Source organism: Ammospiza caudacuta, chromosome 4, assembly GCF_027887145.1.
Source record: "Ammospiza caudacuta isolate bAmmCau1 chromosome 4, bAmmCau1.pri, whole genome shotgun sequence".
Taxonomy (NCBI): Eukaryota; Metazoa; Chordata; class Aves; order Passeriformes; family Passerellidae; genus Ammospiza; species Ammospiza caudacuta.
In genome coordinates this window covers 50,492,104-50,513,722 of record NC_080596.1, presented here as the reverse complement: position 1 = coordinate 50,513,722, position 21,619 = coordinate 50,492,104, and the positions used below count along the sequence as shown (strand labels likewise).

The 21,619-nt window shown below is 44.1% G+C and overlaps 2 protein-coding genes across 2 annotated transcripts; both read left to right on the top strand.

Moving 5' to 3' along the window:
- The first annotated feature begins 1,217 nt into the window (after nucleotides 1-1,217).
- On the top strand, nucleotides 1,218-8,490 carry SRD5A3 (steroid 5 alpha-reductase 3). Its single transcript, XM_058804000.1, is given in 6 exon segments — nucleotides 1,218-1,272; nucleotides 1,275-1,824; nucleotides 4,730-4,881; nucleotides 5,265-5,459; nucleotides 6,629-6,751; nucleotides 7,198-8,490. Coding segments are annotated over 6 exon segments (1,335 nt in total). The 3' UTR covers nucleotides 7,458-8,490.
- Nucleotides 8,491-9,691: 1,201 nt separating this feature from the next.
- On the top strand, nucleotides 9,692-19,573 carry TMEM165 (transmembrane protein 165). The gene is made up of 6 exons (XM_058803805.1): nucleotides 9,692-9,908; nucleotides 11,487-11,712; nucleotides 14,137-14,312; nucleotides 14,993-15,175; nucleotides 17,292-17,397; nucleotides 18,668-19,573. The coding sequence occupies exons 1-6, from the start codon at nucleotides 9,744-9,746 to the stop codon at nucleotides 18,742-18,744; spliced, it is 933 nt and encodes a 310-aa protein (XP_058659788.1). The 5' UTR covers nucleotides 9,692-9,743; the 3' UTR covers nucleotides 18,745-19,573.
- Nucleotides 19,574-21,619: the final 2,046 nt, after the last annotated feature.

The window sequence follows — 21,619 nt, the reverse complement described above, 5'->3', positions numbered from 1 at the left end:
TCCTGAGCCATCACTGCTTGCACAGCAGGCATGGCTGCTCCCTGCTTACACATGCCTTGCTCTGCTGGGGCCAGTCACATCAGCAGCCCTCTGGAAATGTGGCTGTGTAGAACTTCGAGATAAGCATGGCAAGGCAGCTGCTGGCTGAGCTCCCCAGCTGCAGGGCTGGGATGCAGGAATGGTGACACTCCTACCTTCTGCCCAGCACAGCCTGGGCATGCTCTCCTTCGCCCTGCTCTCACCAGCTGGGGAATTACCCACATACAGCCAGCTCCTTCCTCTCACTCCCCAAAGATTTACACCCACCTGGCTGATATATTCATCCCCTGCTAATTACCAAAACCATTTGGTCATTAAATCCTTGAACCAGATTTAGGATTCAGTTATACAGAATTTACAAGAGAATTAGACTGAGCACCAAGCATTGTCATAAATGATATTGAATTAAACATATTTATTATAACCTGTCATGCAGATAGAACCAGAGAGCTACCAACACATTTTAGCAGGAAATGTGAACTTCAATTATTTTTTCCCAAAGCAATGTTACTGACGTCATGGGTGCTTCAGCAGTGTATGTGCTGCTTTGAAGGATTCACTGATAGGATTGATTAATGTAGTCATATCTCAAAATAATCTAGGCAGGATTTATACCTCTGCTTAGTAAAAGTACATTGGTAAAATATAAAATGTGCACCTCAATGTCCTTTTACTGAAGGACCCAGAAATTAACCCAGCACTCAAGGCGCAGCCTCACCAGTGCTGAGCACAGGGGGACAATCCCTGCCCTGCTCCTGCTGGCCACACTATTGCTGACACAGGCCAGGGTGCCATTGGCCTGCTTGGCCACCTGGGCACAGCTGGCTCATGTTCAGCCCCTGTCACCAGCACCGCCAGGTCCTTTTCTGCTGGGCAGCTTTGCAGACACTCTTCCCCCAGCCTGTAGCACTGCAGGAGTCACTGTTGTTGTGACCCAGGTGCTGGACCCAACACTTGCCTTGTTGAACCTCACACTACTGTTCTTAGCCCATGGATCCAGCCTGTCCAGACCCCTCTGCAGAGCCTTCCTGCCCTCCAGCAAATCAACTCTATCACCCATTTGGCGTTATCCATGAATTTACTGGGGGTACACCCGACTCCCTCATACAGATCAACAATAATGATATTAAACAGCATTGTGCTCAATACCGAGCCTTGGGGGCACCCCTGTCAGCTGGATGCAGCACCATACACCATCACTCTCTGGGCCCGGGCCCGCCCACCCAGCCAGTACCACGAAGGGTACAGCTGTCCAAGCCGCGGGCTGCCAGCTTTTCCAGCAGACTACGGCGGGGAACGCCGTCCAAGGCTGTCAGACAACACGGCCCGGCGCTGCTCTGGGCGCGGAGGCAGGCACAGCGGGCAGTGCCCATGCTCCGCAGCGCCGCTCGGGCTCCGGGGACCCCGCTTTTCCCGAGAACGGGAAGCGGAAGGGACAGCGCCGCCGGCGGGGCGGGGCGGGGCGGAGCGGGGCGGAACGGGCCGGGGCAGGGGCAGGGACAGGGGCCGGGCCGGGCCGGGCCGGGTCGGGGCGGAGCGGAGCGGGTCCGGGGCGATGCTGGCGGCGCTGGCCGCCACCTGGTCCCTGCTGGCCGCCGCCTGGTCCCTGCTGGCCGCCGCCTTCCTGGCGGCGCTGCTGCTGCTCCGGCGGGCCCCGGCGCCGCGGCCCGGCCGCGCTGGCCTGGTGATCGCCGGCCTCTTCCAGGACCTCATTCGATACGGGAAGACGAAGCGCGGGTGCGGGCAGCTCCCGGGCTGGCTGCAGCTCCTGCAGGTGCCCAAGAGGTGAGGCCCGTCCTGCCGCCGTGGCGGCGCGCAGCGATGGCCGCGTCTCGGGTACCGGGTGTGTATCTCGGGTACCGGGTGTGCGTCTCGGGTACCGGGTCCGGGTCTGGGGTACTGCAGCCGGAGGTCGCGGCAGTGAGCAAGCAGCACCCCCGAGAGCACGGCGGGGTTTGATAGAGTTGGGCTCAGCTTTGTTGCGAAGCGTTACTCTGGTTCTGCAGATGGGGAACCGAGGAGCATAGAGACTGCGAGCGGTCATACAGAATCCGTGTGCTCCACATCGGAACAAAAACCGAATCCCTTGAATCCCAGTCGCATGCCAGGTCTCCAAAACAAATCTCCCTGCAAGACTCAGGTCAAGCACCTGGGAACGTGAAATCCTGAGTAATTGTGACTCTACAAATACGCTGCAGGTTGATTGTCTTACACCAGTTTGCAGTCATTGCCTTCTCCCTTCAATGTGGCCAATACCAGCATGGCAGCACAACTATCTAGAGCTTGCATGAACAGTCTCTGATAAGGCAAAAGAACCACTGCATTATCCAAACCCACCTTAACAGATGTTTGATGAAATGAAATTAAGTATATGTATATGTTTAGATGTGTAATTAAATGAATTAAATTAAATAGATATTTAGTGAAATCATGGAAGGAGGCAGTCACCCCTCCACCACCCTTTACAGCTTTTTATATGGTTTTATATGTTATGGGATTTCTTATTTTTTAATCAGCTGAGATTCATGACTAGAACTAGTCTTTGACTTGAACGTAGGCCAGACAGGATCTTGCAAGGCCAGCAGGACAGGACTGAGAGGCTACTTAGCCTGAAGATCTGATCTCCCCTATTGTAACAATCTCTGACACATTTTGTATACAAAGCTTTCAAATGAAAAGGTAAAAAAAGTTTGTGACCCAGCAAGTTATTCATGGAAAGGTTGTAATCTCAGTTATCAGGCTTCATGACACAGAATATACCCAGAGATGTGTTTAAAATGTGCAGTACCCTGAGTGAAAATAAGGATTCATAAAGACTTTGTCCTAATCACTATGTACTGCAGCTTCTTGTCTGAGTTGACCTTTCTCCAACAGAAGTTTCCCAACACCCCTGCTTAGGGAGATTGGTGTCTGAAGAATGTGCTTTTTCGGGGAATTGTCCTCAAGGTCTCAATATGTGCAAAGCAATTCTGTTAGTTAATCATAATAATGACAGTGAATCCCTAACACTTCTACCCAAAGGAATAGAGAATATCTTGAAGGTAGCCATCGAGGTGTTTTCTATTCTTTTCAACTGTGTCTTGTTTCCAGACAAGCATTGTGTTTTCACTAGCCTGGGCTTGTTTTTAACTTTGCCATTCTGTCTTGTAAAAGGTTGTGTTGCATTTCAGGTTGGTTTGGCAAATAGTGAAAATTCCTCTCGTTGAGGAGGGATGGCACATGTACTTGCTGCAGTGCTGGTTTGATGTGTAGGTCAGATACACCCCCACTGTAATTGGGATTGCTGAAAGCTCGAAGGGTGTGTCTCTTTTAAGTTGCCAGGGCTTGTTTGTGTGCTGGTGGCAAAAATCAATGTGTGGAGAAAGTTTCCTGGCAAGTGACAAGATATGAGTCAACTGAGTAATAGGACTTCAGGGAAAGAGCTTGAAACTTGGAGGTGATGGTGTGTTTTTATCAATGTACAAATTCTGTTTGTCTTAGAAAGTGAGGGAGGGGGCTTAAATTTTAGTTCTGCTGTTGTGAATCAGCAGAAAGAATGTTGCAGTTTCTGCTTGGTAGCAGAAGGAACTGAGGAGAAGTCATAATCTATAGGGAAAGGCAGCTGCCAATGGACAAGGTGCTCTGGAGCACGCAGGGATGCTCACTAGTGCTGTGATTCTGACTTGATCTCTTTTGTGCTCTTGAGAGATACCTGAGCTGCTCTGGGGAGGGTCACTGGTTTCTCTAAGCAGGGGTGTTGTAGCCCTTCACTGCCCCAAGAGAAGAGTTTGTATGTTCAACAGAAATATGGTCTTCACTTGACTACACAGGTACAGCCTAGTTTTGTACCTGTAGATACATTGTCAAGTCAAGGCCATCAGCGTCTTCCCATGGGACTTATTTTATCTCTTTGCAGATGTTTCCAGAAGTCTTGATTTTTCTTCACTGCCAGAAGGACTTCTCATTTTAAAAGCAAAAGGAAATACTGGATCACCTAGTTTGAGCTGGATATTGTAAAGAGCTGTAGGCTGTTATCTCAGCCCAGTTACCTGCCTTGACTGTCATGTCTTGTAATGCACAATATGCTTTTATACGTGCATTACGGGGTTGGGAGATTCTTTGTTTTCTTAAAAAAACAAATGCGTGGTCTTGCCTTGTAATCACCCAGCAGTGTTGATGGTCACTGCTTTTTTTCTATATGATTGTTGCAGACCTTGAATTTGCAGAAGGACAAGATGTTTTAATGTAGAGCAGGGTAATTACTTCTGGGTTTCTTTGATGAATTTTAACATGTCATGTAATGCACCCCCTGGAACTGAGAAAAGTGGGAGTGCTGTGAGGTGCAGCATTTTGGAAATAAGCAGAAAACTAATCTGAATGTGCTTTGAGTGGTGTAAATTATAAAGAAAATGTACATCACGGTCAGTTGTAAACCTTGAGGAGTACTTTTGCAATGTGTGGATTACACTGTCTCCTCTTTAGTGCAGCTGTGGTTAGTAAGGTAAGCTAAGTTAGGATATTCCAGGCAGCATTTTACTGGGTTAAAATGTGGTTATTCCTGCTTGATACCACTGAAGTCCTGAGTTTTCTACTTGGACATTTGATGTGGGCACCAAAATGGAATGTACTCCCCATCAGACAAGCATGTCCTGCAGCTACATTTCCAAGGAATTATGAGAACATTAATGAAAACCCTTTTTTGTTCCCACAGGTGGTTTACTCACTTTTATGTGGTTTCTGTGCTCTGGAATGGTTTCCTGCTGATCTCTCTTTTCCGAGCTGAGTTCCTTGGAGAGTCACTCCCATCATGGATTCAGGACATGCACCATGCTCTTGGCAGAGATTCTCAGAGCAAAGACACAGGTAAGAAATTATAATGTAGCCATATAAATAAAAAAACTTGGATACTGAATTTGTATCCAAGTACTACTTCATTGGTTGCTTTTCAGCTATGCTCCAAATTACTTTCCTGGTACACCAAGTGCCTTTGTCATTATTGAAGATAGAAATATTTATGGATATGTTGGCTTTCAGCAGTCCTTTTAACAGAAAACGCCATTAGCACCTCCTGGAAGAAATCTTGCTCTGATCAGCAGTGCCTCACCTGTACAAATATTTTTCCCAGTTAATTTAAAATGAGGGTAAAATTCTGCTGTGGGAAGAGGGAACATCAGTCTTTTTTAAGCACTGTCAGGGTTAAATTGTTCCTGTCTGTTTCAAAGTTGCTGGTTTTTGTCTGTAAGCAGATAGTGAGCACTTCTCTGCGCTCCTGGTTCTCTTGCTCCTTTGGCTGCATAGCTGTCGAAGGCTTGCAGAATGCCTCTGGACCAGCGTGTTTTCCAGTGGTGTCATTCATATTGTGCAGTACTGCTTTGGACTTGGTTACTACATTGCTGTTGGCTCAACTGTGCTGTGTCAAGTGCCTACTAATGTCAGGAATGGTGAGTACCTGCTTAGTTATCATCAAAGATGCAGTTTTGCTCTCATTTGTTTCCATTGTGGCAAATGGTTTCATAGAGAGCTGCTTGTTTGAGAAGTGTGTTAACTGATGAGACATAAAAGTACTTCCTGGCATAGTTCAAAGTAATTACGTTTCAGTATATCATACAATCAGCCAGCATTATGCACAAACACAGGCAGGGACACACTTTCATGGTTAATTGCTGAAAGGATATAGATTGTACGCTTTGTGAAGGATAGTAATAGGTACCAGTTCTCAAATGCCAGTACATAACTTCAGTGCTCAAACTAAAGAGGAGTTTTTTTTGTTATAATCTTTCCTGCAAACTGAGTCTGCAAAGCTGTCTTGGTCACCTCCTTTTTTTTCCATGGAGAACTTGCCACTGCTCTGCCTTGACTCAGGCAATGTCTTCTTTCCCTTGGTACTGCAATGTTTCCATTAATACATGAGAAATTTGTATTATATGACTTGTTTCTGCCAACACATTCCATTGGGTCTCACAACCGAGCTGCTAAATCCCCTGCACAGACGAACCATCAGCTGGCTGTAGCACTCCTCCTGTGATTAATTTTTGTGAGGCAGTCATTGCCAAGTTTGGTGAAGTTTTTAAGCACTTTGAACCACGTTGGGCAGAGGGTGGTGGGTACATGTGCGTGTATCTATGTGTGTCACTGTGAGGGAGACAACTGTGTGCTTGCATGTTGACCTGAGCCATGACAACATGTTTAATTAGGATAATAATCGTTACAAACAGTGTTGAATATTGAGGTCTTAGGCTACCAATTATGTGTCGTTTCACATCACACTGTATTTCAAGCTGCTGGATTAATAACTAGGTATTTTATTAGAGAGCAGTCAAGGGAAGTGACCTACTACCTGGGCACTCAAATGATACAGGGTTTCAAAGCCTCTTTCAAGGAATTAGAGGCTCACTACTAGAATTTTGTAAGACAGTAACATTTGAGAAAATGTTATATAGTGTTTTGAGATGTTATATATGTTATATATATATATATTGTTTGAGATATTATATATGTTATATGTGTTATAACACTATATGTTTTAAACACTATATGTTATATAGTGTTTTGAGATGATGCTTGGGAAGTTACTTCATGGCCATATATTAATAAAACATGTTTCATTCAGGAAAAAAGCTTTCTGTGCAGATCTGCTGGTATCACATCATAGGAGTTATGGTGTACATTTGGGCCTCTCTTCACCAACACAGATGCCTTGCAATTCTAGCTAATCTTAGAAAAAGCAGATCAGGTAAGATGTTTCATTTCTGTCAAATATTTACTTAGGGTTTTTTTTTCTGGTTGTTTCAGTAGGCTTCCGTATCTTCTAATACCTTAAAAACAAGTGTTTCTCAGTTCCTGTAGTATGTAGAATAAATGAGGCTGTTTGGATGGCTGAAGTGGGGGGAGAGGGTGTGGTATGTCTGTATATATAGTTCTGAAAAATGTAAAATGAAGCTAACAACTTAAGGATAGATGTGGTTTCCATACTCTGTTTGCACAGCCAGAGGTGGCATCTTGTTTCATTTAGTGCAAAGCTGTCAGATCAGATGGAGGTGGATGATGATGAATAATCAGCACATTGTTCCATAATTGTGAGAAGATTATGATGAAGAATAAGTATATTGTTCTGTAATTGTGAGACGAAGAGTTTGTTTAATGCATCTTCCCAGTTAATTTCATTCTGTTTGCTTGCAGGAAAGGTTGTAAGTCTGAGCCACAGTGTACCTTTTGGAGACTGGTTTGAGAGCATCTCTTGCCCTCATTATTTTGCAGAGCTCCTCATATATGTTTCTATGGCCATCACACTTGGAATGCACAATGTGACATGGTGGTGTGTAGTGATGTATGTTCTTTTTAACCAGGCACTGGCTGCTATTTTGTGTCATGAGTTTTATCAGAAAAACTTCAGCTCATACCCAAAGGAACGAAAAGCATTTATACCGCTTGTTTTTTAGATAATTTTTTCTAAAGTATTTTCATGCAAACTGGGAATATAAGAGATTAATGGCTTATTAAAACCAAGGTAAAGTCACACACTTTCTCTAATTCTACCTCAAAAGCCCATAATTTTAATGATAATCTCATCCAAGTGACCAATTTCTGAGGAAATGTAAGGTCTCTGCATATCATGCAAGCTAAAAAAGGTTTACTAAAGACCTTAATTCAAAGTGGAGAGATGCTAATTGTGTCTTTTCTCTTTTATAGTTATATCTATCTTATGCATAAAACACTTGCTGTTGTGCAGCAAGTCCAAATTCATATTTGTGAAAACTGTTGAAAGGAGGGAATCATTTGAACTACTGTATTTTAAGTCTTGACTAATATTTAAGCATATTTCTTTCCAAGTCTCTTTTCTTTGAATCACTTCAGAGGGAGTCAAATTGTGTATCTTTCTGTGCTTCCCTGGTGACAGTGAAAACCAGCCACTGCTTTACAACTGGAAGCACAAAAAGCAATGGAGAAAGCTGTGGTGGAGGAGTGACTCATGCTCAGCAGTGGAGATAAACAGACCCATTTGCTGCATTATGTCTTCTGCACCAAAGTGGTTTTGTTCATTGATGAAGACTGCTTTGTCCCTAAACTGGGAAAATAGTGGAAGGTCCTCTGACTAAAAAGACAGTAGAAGAAAAATTGCAGAAAATTAATGTTCTTTGTTGTGGTTCTGTTGTCTTTATAGTGGGTTTTTGGGATCCCTTGTGTGTTAGGGGGGACCGCTGTGCAGGATGACCATAACCACAACTACACTGGTTTCTAAACAGATATAATGAACTGCCAGGACAGAGCAGACACAGAAGACAGTACCTAACAAACATTACAAAGAAATTCTTTACTGGGGAGATAATGTAACTTAGCACAGGGACTTCTTTTGCACTTAACTATTGAATATTTTGATCCTTCTTATGACACTGGTGTGAATGATCCCTTTGTGTGATGAACTGATATGGGTGCTGGTGTTTCAGCATGTTGTCTACTTACATGCACACATTATTTTGTACATAAGAAGTATTTTTATACAATGAAGTATATTTTATCAATTAAAAGTTTATTATACTGTTTCTATTTTGAATGGTTTTTCAAAATTGAGCTTATGAATTTGAAAAACATGAGCAATCGCTTTATTGCTCCTCAGGAAGCACATTCCTGTCCTTGCTCTGTGGAGAGCATTGGGGCACACAGCTAACCTGGGAGAGCATCACCTGGAGTGCTGTGTTGAGTTCTGGGCTCCTCAGTTCAGGAGAGACATGGAGTTCCTGGAGCAGGTCCAGCAAGGGCAACAGAGATGGTTATGGGATTGGAGCATCTCTCTTACACAAGGAAAGGTGGAGGAAGCTGGGCCTGTTCATCCTCAAGAAGAGACTGAGAGGGAACTCATCAATGTCTGCAAGTATCTAGAGGTGGGCGTGGTGCCAAGAGGATGGATTCAGGCTCCCCTTGGTGGTGCCAACCAACGAGACAAGAGGCAATGGGCAGAAACTGATACACATGCAGTTCCACCTGAATATGAGGAGGACCTTCTTTTCTGTGTAGGTGACTGAGCACTGGAACAGATTTCCTAGAGAGGCTGTGGAGTCTCCCTCAGGACACAGCCCTGGGCCATGTACTCCGGGCTGGCCGTGCCTGAGCAGGGGCTCGGATGGGATGGCCATGCCTGAGCAGGGAGCAGGGGCTCGGACGGGCTGGCCGTGCCTGAGCAGGGGCTCGGATGGGATGGCCATGCCTGAGCAGGGAGCAGGGGCTCGGATGGGATGGCCGCTGTTGTCGCTGCCAGCCCGACCGCCTCTGTGATTCCGCGCTCGGGCCCTGCTGGGCTCACGCATACACGAAGCGCTGCTGCGCACTTGGCCAACAACGAAACCGAGACGTGTCCGGGCCGTTCCTATGCGGATTTTTCTGCCGCCTCACGCAGCCGCTGCCCGTCTCTGCCGCTGCGCCCTTTCCCTGCCCGCAGGCAATCCCGAAGGGGGAAGGGACACGCTTGGACTCGCCCGTTCCGCGGGAACGCAGCGCAGCCACCTTTGCCCGTCGCTTCGCCACGCCGGGAGCCGAATGAGGGAGGGGGTGCCGACCCTCGCCCGGTCATCCCGGCACACGGCGGCGGGCCCGGCAGCGCGGCGGGGCGGGCCGTCCGTGCGCGGCAGGAAGCGGGCGCGGGCGGGGCGGCGGCGGGGCCGCGGCGCGGGCGGTGACGCGACGCCCTCAACCGGGGCTCGCGCCGCCCCCCAGCTCCGCGCTCGGCCGCCATGGGGTCCCCGCCGCCGCTCCCGCGGGCCGCCGCGCTGCTGCTGGCGGCCGCGCTGCTGCTGGCGGCCCCGGCCCGGCTCCGCGCCACTCCTGAGGAAGAGCCCGGCAGGAAGAAGGAGCCGCCGCCACCGCCGGCGGCGCAGGGAGCGGAGCCGCGGGCTGAGGTGAGGCGGGGACGGGCCGCGCCGGCTGCCCGCGCTGTGCCCCCCGCGGCAGCGCTCGGCCGGCGCCGCGCTGCGCTTCCGGGGGCCGTCGGGCTCCGAAATTCCCCGCTTTTAGCAGAAAAAGAGGAGGGCTGCAGGGCCACCGCATCCTCCCCTTTTTCTGCTAAAAGAGGGACATCTGTGTCCGACATGGGAAAGGGGTCAGTGCTCCCTTGCCCCCGCAGAAGCAGCTGAAAGCAGGCTTTGTTGCTGCTCCAAAGCTGCTGGGTTTTTTCTCTCAACAATTAATATAAATTCCTTCGCGTTAAAACTTATTCAGCAGTGTTCTCGGTGAGGGGATTCTGGTTCCACTGATCACACAGAGGGATGGAAAAATTCCTGGCGTGTGGCTTGGTGTTGCACATGGAGCACGCCTGGTGTCACATACACAAACCAGAAAACACAGAGTGCTGCAAAAGGTGAAGGAACTCGGGGAAGTCACAGCGTGTCACACAGAGCGTGGGAGCTAAATATCAACACCAGGAAACTTGGAGCACTGCTGGCAGCAAGTGGAATGCTGGGAAGCCGTCATGTCAGAGCAGGCTGCGGGATGTCTCTGCTGGTGGATGTGCTGGAACAAGCTTTCTCAGCCATCCCTGGTCAGGGATGTGAACATGGAGATCTTGGGCCTTGTGTTTGATCACAGATACCTTACTGTGTGTAGAATAAACACTTCGGCGAGTGAGTGGGAACTGGAGTGTGCTGGTCTGGTTTCACCACTGGAGAGTCTTAAAGTTAGTTTTCAGCAAACACAGAGCAAGTGCAGAAGAAGCTGATGGAAACTGGTATAAAATTTGGCTTGGGCTCAATCAGTAAAAGTGTATGCTAGGTAATGGGAATAAATTCTTTCATGTGAGATGGGTTAGGCACTGGTACTGGGTGCCCCATCCTTGGAAGTGTTCAAGGCCTGGGTGGATGGAGTTCTGAGCAATCTGGTCTAGTGAAAAATGTTGCTGCCCATTGCAGGGGTATTAAAACCAGATGATTGCTAAGGTTCCGTCCAACCCAACCCATTCTATGAATCTATGAAATTTTAATGCGTCTGAGATGCAGAGATTTTGCAAGGGAAGGAAATTATCCTGACCATTTTTGAATGGGCTTCTTTTTTTCCTAAGGTATCGTAGTCACCCAGTTTTATTTTGAAGCACTTACTAATATTTCTATCAGAAAGCTGTTCGTGGTTGAGGTCATAAAATGGGTAGGGATTTTCAAGACAGCAATACTGCACCTGAGCTGACCATGTTTTGTTGTAATGGTGGTTCTCATGTTCCGGTAATAGCATGCACAGTGCAGTAATGTTTTAATAATCAGCAGGATCTTCTTGCCAAGTGCCTAACTGGCAATTTGAGGTGGGTGGCAGCCAGGAACTAGTTAATGGTCATTAATGAACATGAGAGGTGTATCTGCTTAAAATGTCACTCTGCACAGGGTGCTGTGACAGGAGAAGTACAAGGCTTTGTATTTCTGTGTACCAAGCACTCAAGCCTAATTGACGAGTGTTTAGGATTTGTTTTGTCTTTCTCTCCCCCCTTCTTACAGAAAGGCTCCTCGCTGGTTGCTCCAGTCCACATTGTCAGTGAAGAGTCAGCTGACAAGACCAACCTGGGCTTTATTCATGCCTTCGTGGCTGCTATCTCGGTCATCATCGTGTCGGAGCTGGGGGACAAGACCTTCTTCATCGCGGCCATCATGGCCATGCGCTACAACCGCCTGACCGTGCTGGCCGGTGCCATGCTTGCCCTGGGACTCATGACGTGTTTGTCAGGTCAGCACGCTGCTCCTTCTGCTTTGTTTTATCTCTTAAGGAAGTGATGGGTATGTGTTTATCCAAAAACCTTAAGTGGAATGCAGATAGTACATACACACAGTTTTCTGTTTGGAGGACAGTGTGAAGCTTTTCATGTGGAGCGTGGCAACTCAGATGGAGTATTTAGGCTCTTCCCTCTAATAAAGTCTTTGTGTTCCCTAGGCTTCAGCTGGTGTTTAAGGAAGGGGAATGAGATTGAGAGCCTAAGCACTTCCTTTGATTTTTGGACTGGGTTTTTTTGGGGGTTTTTTTGTTTGTTTGTTTTTGGGTTTTTGGGGTTTTTTGGGTTTTTTTTGGTTTTTTTTTTTTTTGCTCCTGTTAAATTAGTGTGCCTAAAGGGAATGTGGGAGTGGCTTGAGTTTTTCCTCCTAAGGCAAAAGATTCTTTATATGATGACACATTTTCCTCATCTGACTTATATTCCTGCACACAGAGCTGTTTGGATGTGTGCTGGGAGCTGTGTACGTGGAATATGGAGGGGCAGGAGTGGAAAGTAAGGTGTCAGGGGGCACTTGAGGAACCTGTAGCCATGGGCACTCAGGTAGCTGTGTTTGTAAAATGGAGCAGCTTCAGGTAGACCAGGTGCAGCACAGAGTTTGTCTGTGTGCCCATTTCTAACCATGCCCATTTCAGAAATCCTTGAAATAGTGATGATTGGTTTCTACACGCTGGAGACAGCCAGTTCTCTGGCACAGGCTGCTTGGCAAGTGTTTCTGTGAATGGTTTTTGGGTGTGTAGCTGTTGCTGTGTACACACACTGCTGCAACTGTTGCAGCTTTAGTTAGAGCAGTTCCCACTTGCATTGTGTGTAATTTCTCCTGCCCATTATGGCTCTCTTTTTCTATACAAATTTCTTCAAATCTTTCTTAATGCTTTCTTATAAAAGCTCCCTTTTCTGCTTTTATCCCCCAGTTTAGAGGTTCCCAATTATTTATTCCCTTTTCAGAAAGGAATTTGTTTTGTTGTTTGGTTCTTCCTCCCCCACAACCTTTCCTTCTCCTATCTCTTGCCCTTGTTTTATGCAAACTGAGTTTGGAAATTCCTGAGTGGAGTTGCCCACCTTGCTTACATAAAGACATACTCACTTAAACTCTTTAAGTAATCTACTGGGGATATTTTTTCAAGCTGTGCTTGACAAAATAAACTGTCTTACAGTTCTGATTATTTCACTGTGTCTATGCTTATATATGTAAGAAATGCTAGGAAAAAGCCTTTTTGTCTAGCTTTCTTGCATTGTTTTACTGCAGTATTTTCAATCTTTTTAAAGAAGTTTAGTTTAACTCCTGGTTTATTTAACTTTGTAAATAGCACTGCTATTTATTTATGTATGTGCTGCGTTTATGAGTGATAAGGCTGATTAATTCTGGTCTCATTCTTACTTCTGGTAGTGGCAGTGCAGAATTATTTCTAGATCGTGTAATAACTTCTGATTGCATTTTTCAGCTAAAAAGGTGTGTACAGAAAAGCACACAAAGCAAATATGCTTCCTTTTATCTAATTGCTTGTGGAATAAAGTAGCAGAAACACTTGTGAGTGTATGGTCCAAACAACCTTGAATATAAGGCATGGACTTTTTATTTCTTCCTATTTATATAGGCCTTTTTCTGTCAAAAAATGCTACGTGGTGTTACTTTGTGAAAACTAAGTACTTTGTCCTGGATACACATTTCTTATTTAAGAACTAGTTTTGGCTTAGTTTAATCACCCTCAATACCTCTAAAAGACATGCTGTGAAGGTTGCTTTTCAGTCTGTAAGAGGGATCTGCCTTTGAAATAAAGAAAGATCAAAGTTGGTCACATTGTGTGTACGTGGGGAATATGAGGAACATATAGTAATGTGCACTTGGCAAAGGAAGACAGACATGGATTCACCCAGCTGGATAATTTGTAGATATGCCTGGTAGATTTACCTCATTGAAAATTTTACTCTGACTTTATCTGATAAATGAAATGATTGGAAAGAGATGCTATCCAACATGTAAATGGAATTACCTGGGATACACTATGACTAATCTAACACAATTACAGATGGTAGTTTAATGGTGTGTATGGAGAAAGACAGGACTTCCACAGACCTTGATGGGAAAGATAATGTTGTTTGGACTGGCTCTCAGGAACAGCAGTGCCTCAGCTTTGGCTGGAGTGCATTGGCTGTGTCTTAGTGGACTTCAGTCTCTGGCATAACCAGTAATGGTTGGAGTTTCTAGCATGTTATCTTCCAAAAGCTTAGAAAATTATACAGAACTAATAAAAGATGCAATATTTATTTATCAGTGGGTATTTGGATTGCTGACTTTGCTAGCAAGCATTTCTTAGATGTGGGAAAAACAATTATGATGCTCATGTTTATTTTTTTTAATGACACATTTGTTTTCTTTTCAGTTTTGTTTGGCTATGCCACCACGGTTATTCCTCGTGTGTACACATACTATGTGTCAACAGCACTGTTTGCAATCTTTGGCATCCGAATGCTTCGGGAAGGCTTGAAAATGAGTCCAGATGAAGGTCAGGAAGAGCTGGAGGAAGTTCAAGCAGAAATTAAAAAAAAAGATGAGGAAGTAAGTAATTAAATTGCTGTTGGTGACAGTTGGTGGAAGAATTACAGCTGTGAAGCTGCAGAGCAGCACTGTCATGTTTGGGGTGTTCAGCTGTGTCTGTGACTGATAAACTGACACAGAAAATGTGTGGTAGATGGGATGGAAGTGGTTCCCTGAAGGCTTTTTCAGCAGGTGATTCCAGTCCTGTGGCAAGCCTGGCTTCTTAGGAGAGAAGGGACCTTCTGCTTAGTGTGGGTGTTTTTGATATGTTTTTAATGCATTGCTACCAGAGAGGACACCAGCAGCTTATTCTTATATCTACTTTTATTTCTTCTGATGGTCAGACACTTTATTTGTAAGCAATACAAGATTGACAATAATCAAAGGTTAGAGCTGATTGCAGCTATATATATGTATTTGTGTGTGTATATTTCCACTCATGTGGAGATGTACACATATACACAGTATGTGTATATATTATGTATACACATTATGTGTGAATGTATGCACAGTAGGTATATATATAGCTTTTTTTTGTAATGGTGACTATAACTATGTTGATAATGCAGCAGGGAGTGGCTAATAACATTCTAGAAACAAAATATCTAGCTTTATTGCTAAGCGTTTAATTTGGGTTGTTTGGATGACATTTTAAATTTTATGGTTATTTCTTGTTTTTTTTTTTCCCTTGACCTCCACAGCTTCAGAGAACTAAACTGTTAAATGGGCCAGGAGATGTGGAATCCGGGCCAAGCACCACTATACCTCAGAAGAAATGGCTACACTTTATTTCACCAATCTTTGTTCAAGCTTTTACTTTAACATTTTTAGCAGAATGGGGCGATCGTTCCCAATTAACAACCATAGTCTTGGCTGCCAGAGAGGTGAGTGCTGCAGAGTCCCTGCCGTTCTTCTGCCTTCTTTGGGTTGTCCACAGAGGGATAAGAAACAAAATGCTCTTGCGGGAGATATCAGATTCACACCTTCTGCCTTGATGTGCCCCACATGTTTTGTGTCAAGACCTGACAGGAAATGCACTGAAGCTCTGTGTAGTCTTAAAATTACTGTTACATGATTGGGACTGCATTGGCATTTCTGGAAATAGCTGCTTTATGTCATGCAGCTGACATCATTTGGGGTTTGTTACACTGTTGGGAGATGTTACAGAAGAGATGTTTCTTTGCTCTTTGTGGTCATTCAATTTTAATTGGGTAACTTTAAAAATACTTCCATTCCATCAAGCTTTAAACTGTTAGAAAGATAACCTCCTCAGATACCTCTTGTTAAAATATGAGTTAATATGGTTAATATAGAAGGACAATAAACTCTAAACTGCTGGGCACTATGTAATGCTGTAAATTAAATTATATTAATTGTGGTGATTAGAGTGTATATAGCTGTATTACACTTAAAGGAAGATGAAGGCTTATAGTCAAGCTTTTAATAAACATAAGTAGCTTGCATATGCTCTTTCATGCATTGAGATAATTTACATTTTTTTTCCCTAGGACTCATGCTTCTTTCAGGTGCACTTTGAGATGTTCCCTAGGGATAAATAGGGCTGTGTAATGAAGGAGGCTGTAACATGCAGGAACCTCTTGTCTCTGTTACAGTGTAGGGAAGATGTTTAGAGCTAACAGCAGGAGAGGATGATCTCATTGTTCTTGGAAAAAAAGGAAGCACTACAGCCTCTGCCCAATTTGCTAGGCAAGTTGCTTAAGCCCATCTTTTTACAGGGGATTGTTGCCTTCTGGTTTGCATTTCCTAAGTGTCTCCCCTTAGGAAGTGTCTGTCAGACTCCTTAGTCTGGTTTGTGAAGTGCTGAGCATTGTAGTTAAAACCTGTGGGCTGTACCTGTAGAATATGAAATGTTCATAAGAGTGCTACCAAACAAAAAAAGGATTGAAGGTATCTTGATCCTGGCTTTCAGAATCAGTGAATAATTATGATGGAATGGGGGGATGAGATCCACCTTCTGCCAGTGAGGGCTGTATAGGTGATTGCTGGCTGTAGGGGTATCCAGGGATTCTGGGTCCTACTCCTGGGGGCCTCTTTGTTCTGCTGGCCCAGCCCTGCTTCTTCCTGCCCTTCCTGGTGCTTTCCACATGACTGCTTGGTGCTTGCCACCTTTTCTCACTGGCTTGTGGTTTTGGTTCTTTTGGGCTAGTGAGTGTTGTCTTCAAACCATAGAATTTCTTAGACAGTTTTGCTGTTTGTCTCTTTGAGATTTCGTGCATTCCTTAGGGGATGGCAGCAGCTTTTTTTTTTTCCTTTTGGAACTAGAAGTGTCACATAGAGATGAGCAGGGGACACATGCTGTCCTTAGTTGTGTAATTTCTAAGGGGATCTGAGAATCCTCTTTATGTACTGCGTTGTTCACACACTGAGGAGCTGCTGTTACTCAGTGATGTGAAAAGCTGTTGTTGACAGTAAATTATAAAATAATTTATTATCCTCTGGACTTCAGATCTTTCATGCTTATGCTTCCCCCTTTTGGGCGATGGAGCTGGGCAGAGTGTGGAGCACAACTGGGAGAAGCAGGGCAGAGAACTTGGAATGTTGTAGCTGCTGAAAGCTTTCATTTGCAGTTCAAGGACTTATTTTGCTCTTGCTTTATCGATAGGTGGGTGTTCTTCCAGCTGATGCATATTGTGTTTTTCAACAGCTGCCACTTTCCCTCTAGAGGTTGCTTGTTGGTTTAACTACAGCAGAGCCATTTTTGGATCTATGATTACCAACCTAAAGATGCTGCATGGCTGAAACATGCTGTATGCTCCTGTCTTAGGCTGAGTTTAAGTCTGTCTGTCTCACCAGCTGATGTTCACTATCACCAGTCTTTAAGACAGTGCTGAGCAGCAGAGCAGAGGAATCACTAGACAGTATCCTCCATGCCTGGCAGTTTGCAACCAGGGAATCAAAGCACTGCTCTGAGGTTGTTGTAGGACTAGTGGGTTTTCAACAGTGATTATTTATCCCTTTGTGCTTTTTTTTCCCCCTTAGGATCCCTATGGTGTGGCAGTAGGAGGAACAGTGGGACATTGCCTATGCACTGGTTTAGCAGTTATTGGAGGGAGAATGATAGCACAAAAAATTTCTGTTAGGACTGGTAAGTGAAAACTCACTCTAACCAAAAAAAATGTAATGCTGGTAATGTTTGTGGGGTAAAGAGCTGCATGCTTGGGAACAGTGTTTCTTGAAACTTTAGGAAAAACCATGAAAACTAGTGGTTTCTTTTGGGTTATTTGGGGATTTTTTTTGAGTCTTACATCCCACCTCATTTTACTTCACTATTGGTTACTTCTTTTAGGAGACCAGAGGAAGGAAATGTACTATTTTAAATGGTCAGTATTTATTGTTTGACAGTGGATAATAGAAATTCTTTTGCAGTTCTGAGTCTAGACCATCAGGTGAGCAAGAAAACTGCATCCTAATGACTTACACCAACCATTTAAAAGCCATAAAAACTCCTCTGTGTGGCATAAATGGGTTTTATCATACCTGCTAATTGCAACAGGCAGGACCAGTAAGGTTACATTGGGTTGTATATTTTTCCTTAACTTAGGCTGCAACTTGCTTCCACTGTCAGTGCTATGATGTGGTGAGATTTCTTGCTCCCAAAAATAATCCTGTGAAGCTGTTTCCTATATGTGTTCATTCAGAATGTTTGTTCTGTAGTTGCAAGGTGGTAAAAAACCAGCTTCAGTGCTAAAAGTGAAACATGCATGCTGTTGTGTTTGTTTGCCAAGGAAATTGGTGACAAAATGCTAATCTAACAGTGGTTTCATATGCTCCAAGCACAGTGTGGATCTTGAGCCACAGAAATAGCCTTAGATTAAACCAAAGATCCTTCTAGGACATATTAGTTTGTTTGAAGAGTTGGGGAATATATGCAGTGGTGCTTTCCCAGAATTCTGTCCAAGCCTCTAGCAGATTGTGGCCATTGCAAGCAGTTAATGTTTTTTATACTTTTTCTTTCAATACAGGTGCCTAAAATGTGTTTAAAAATGCTAAATATAAGTCAGTCACAATTGATGGCTTGCTCTGGCCATTAATGAGGATATCCTGTCCTATTTTCTGCCATACAGCCAAATATTCAACAGCAGGTGCTAACCTAGTTTTATACTGGCTCAAGTAAGAGTAAAACAAGGTTTCCTTATGTGGGCCAGAATATATCCTTGGAGATGCAGTTAGGCAGTGGGTTGGCATATGGGCATCCCAATACTGAGCTAGAGACAACATCCACTGCTTGTAGCATGAATTTCTAAGTAAGGTTATTTAGGAATCAGACATTTTTTTAAAATAATGTCTGTAATGTCTCATGGAAGATAATTACTTTTTGACATCTAATTTCTTCTTGTTTTGTGTTTTCCTTTCAGTGACAATCATAGGAGGAATTGTCTTCTTAGCCTTTGCATTTTCTGCACTATTTATAAGTCCAGACTCTGGTTTTTAAAATTTTTCACTGCTGTAAAAGAACAAGGATTGGAAGCATCAAGCAGTTATTCTTGTGCATTTTTGTATATAATGTACAGAATTCTAGTTAAACAATGCTGAAGATGAGACACTGAACTTTTTATAGCAGATGATTAATGGGACTGATGCATTTATGGACAGCTTGTGCACTGGAGATCTGCTTATTGTCTGGTTTGTTTGTGCTGTGGTGCCTGCTCCCATGGTGGGATTTCAGTGGTTTTCTCACTTGCTGGACCTGGCTCAGCTGACTGCAAGGATCTACTCTCCAAAGCATTGAGAATTCCTCTTTTTTTCCTCTACACACAGCCACCTTTCCTGTTTTTTCAAGAGCTGATTCTTCAGGCCTCTTGAAGCAGACTGTGTTAAGGAGAAAACTGCTGGCTCCACCTCCAAAGATAGTGGGTGATTCCATGGTGCACCTGAGGCTGGATAATCTAAGCAACAAGAAACCTGAGAGCAGTTCCTACACCATCCAGTGGCTGAGCCAACCAACAGAGAATGTTATAAACTTAATTTAGAGGGAAAACTTCTTAATCAGGGATTTTTATCAGGAAATTGATGTGGGGTGATTAACAACCTACTGTGTTCAATATGCAATCTGGCTGGAGCTAGTATTATTTGACTTTTTTATTTTTTTTAATATTAAGGTATATAGAAAGTAATGAAGTGGTCCAACTTAACCATGTTCTATTCCCAGGACTGAGAAGTAATGGAATTCTTAGGTTTAGATGTATTCCTGATTTTTTCCTTTTAGGAATAGAAATGTAATCTGGAAGAATATTAATAAAACATAGTGTCCCAATGTGTTATTTTCAGTTTGGTTTTGATGGCTGCCATAATTCCTGCCACAAAGGTTTACCAGGTTTACTTCAGGTGAGGAAAGTTTACTAAATTTATTTTTGTTTCTGATAAATGCCAGCGTTAGGAAGGCTTTGAAAATGTTGAGCACATGCATTTCTACAACTGGATTGCAGAAATGCATGCTTATCTCTGCTCTCCAATGATGATTTGGATTCTGAGCCTTTATAACCCACTAAGATCTGCCTTACAGCAGTCTTGGAAGATAGTAGCCATGGTTTCTAATATTATAACCTGCCCTTTTGTGAAGCTGAAGTACGAATGGGGCATTATAGATTTGACCATTCCATTTGTAGATCAGAAACAGAACAGCCAGAAAACCCCTTAAGACCACAGCACTGCAATGCCAGGCACGCACAGTGGTATGAAAACAGGCTGCCATTTTGGGCTGCAGGTCTACATGTTCATGTCTTGGCCCAAACGAACTGTATGGTTTGGTGGTTTGGAGTTTTTTTGGGTTGTTTTAAGGTGTGTTGTTTGTTTGGCTTTTTTGTTTTCTTTTGAAGCAAACTTTGTAGCCAAAGCTGTAGCCTCTTCTTTCCCACAGTCTAAGGACCCACACTGAACATGATGACTTTCACCTCCTGTAGGGCGTGCATTTGTAGCAGAGGTCATGTTAAAACAAGGCAGGAACAGAGATCTGCCTTGGGAAGAGCCTAAACTTCTGTTTGTATTAACATAACTTCTTGTTATGTTAATCAGAAGTGGTGCCACTGGACGTTCACACAGATCCCTCTCAGGCAGGGTAACTGTGGTGCCACCTGATTTTTCTTTTTAAATGAAGTTGGGAAAAGACACAGGATTTTTTTTCTGAAAATCCAAAAAGCCAACCCAGTTCGCCATGTAGAAAAAAGCCAACCCCTGCTCTAATTGTAGAAGCTTCCCAAAGTTTATGTGTGCTGCTTAATGCTATTTTTTATATGAAAAGTTAGGATAACAGGATCAACAGAAGAAGGAAGCTCTTCAAGAGGTTGCATGTAGAGGTAAGCATTAATTTGCAGAACAAATCTCTGCAACATCCACATCTGTATTTTACTATTATGACCTTACACAGATGCCAAGTACTGCTTTTGCCCAGTCATAGCAATGTATTTGGCTGCTCTCAAAGACCAGCTAGGCAGGTTAGTTTGAATAGTGCTGTTAGAGCAGCTTTTTGATTTTTATTTTTTTAAGCATGAACATTGACTTGTTGGAAGTCTAGCATGAAATTAGATAGCTTGTGAAATTTTAGTAAAAGCTTTGAAAGGTTCTTCAGTAGTTGCTACTAGTGACAGTGATTTAACATTGTCGAGTGCCTCTTGGAATTTTTCACAGTTTAAAGAATTGAGTTGGAACATAAGGAAAGACTGTTGAAGGTGATGGAGGGATCCAGTGACATATTCTTAGCAGTGCTGTGTCTGCTGTGCAGTTTCCAGCACAGACTTGGCCTTGTCCTCCACAGTGTCTCAAAGGACTTGCACCCTGGCCAGCTCTCACCTCTTAGCTGGTGCAGGGGCTGGATTTTAGCAGTTTTTATCAGGCTTCTTGTTGCTGTAGCACATTGCCAGTGAGAGGGGTGTGCTGCTCTTCTGTCTCAAAATACCTGGATCCTTGAGATATAAGCAATATGGAGTGTATGGGCATTTATACATAATGTAACCAGCTGAAGCCTCGATTGCCACAATCCTGTGTGCTTGTTCTTTTGTAGCTGGAGAATGTGAAATGCAGTGGGTGAGAGCTCAAGTGCTGAAGGGAAGGCTCTGCAAACTATTGTGTCTACAACATGGGAAACAGGCAACTGTCCACCACAGGTTTTCATGCATCCTGCTGCTCTCCCTGCTGGGGTGAGATGTTGCTGCCAAAGGAACCTCAAAAGCAGCATCCACAACAGGAATTTACAGCTCTGCCTGCACATTGCACCAGCAGAGGTTTGTGAGTGCACACTGCCAGCAATTCCTCACTTCCACACAATAGGAGTCAAATGGAGATGATGGTCAGTTCTACTGGGATGGAAAATT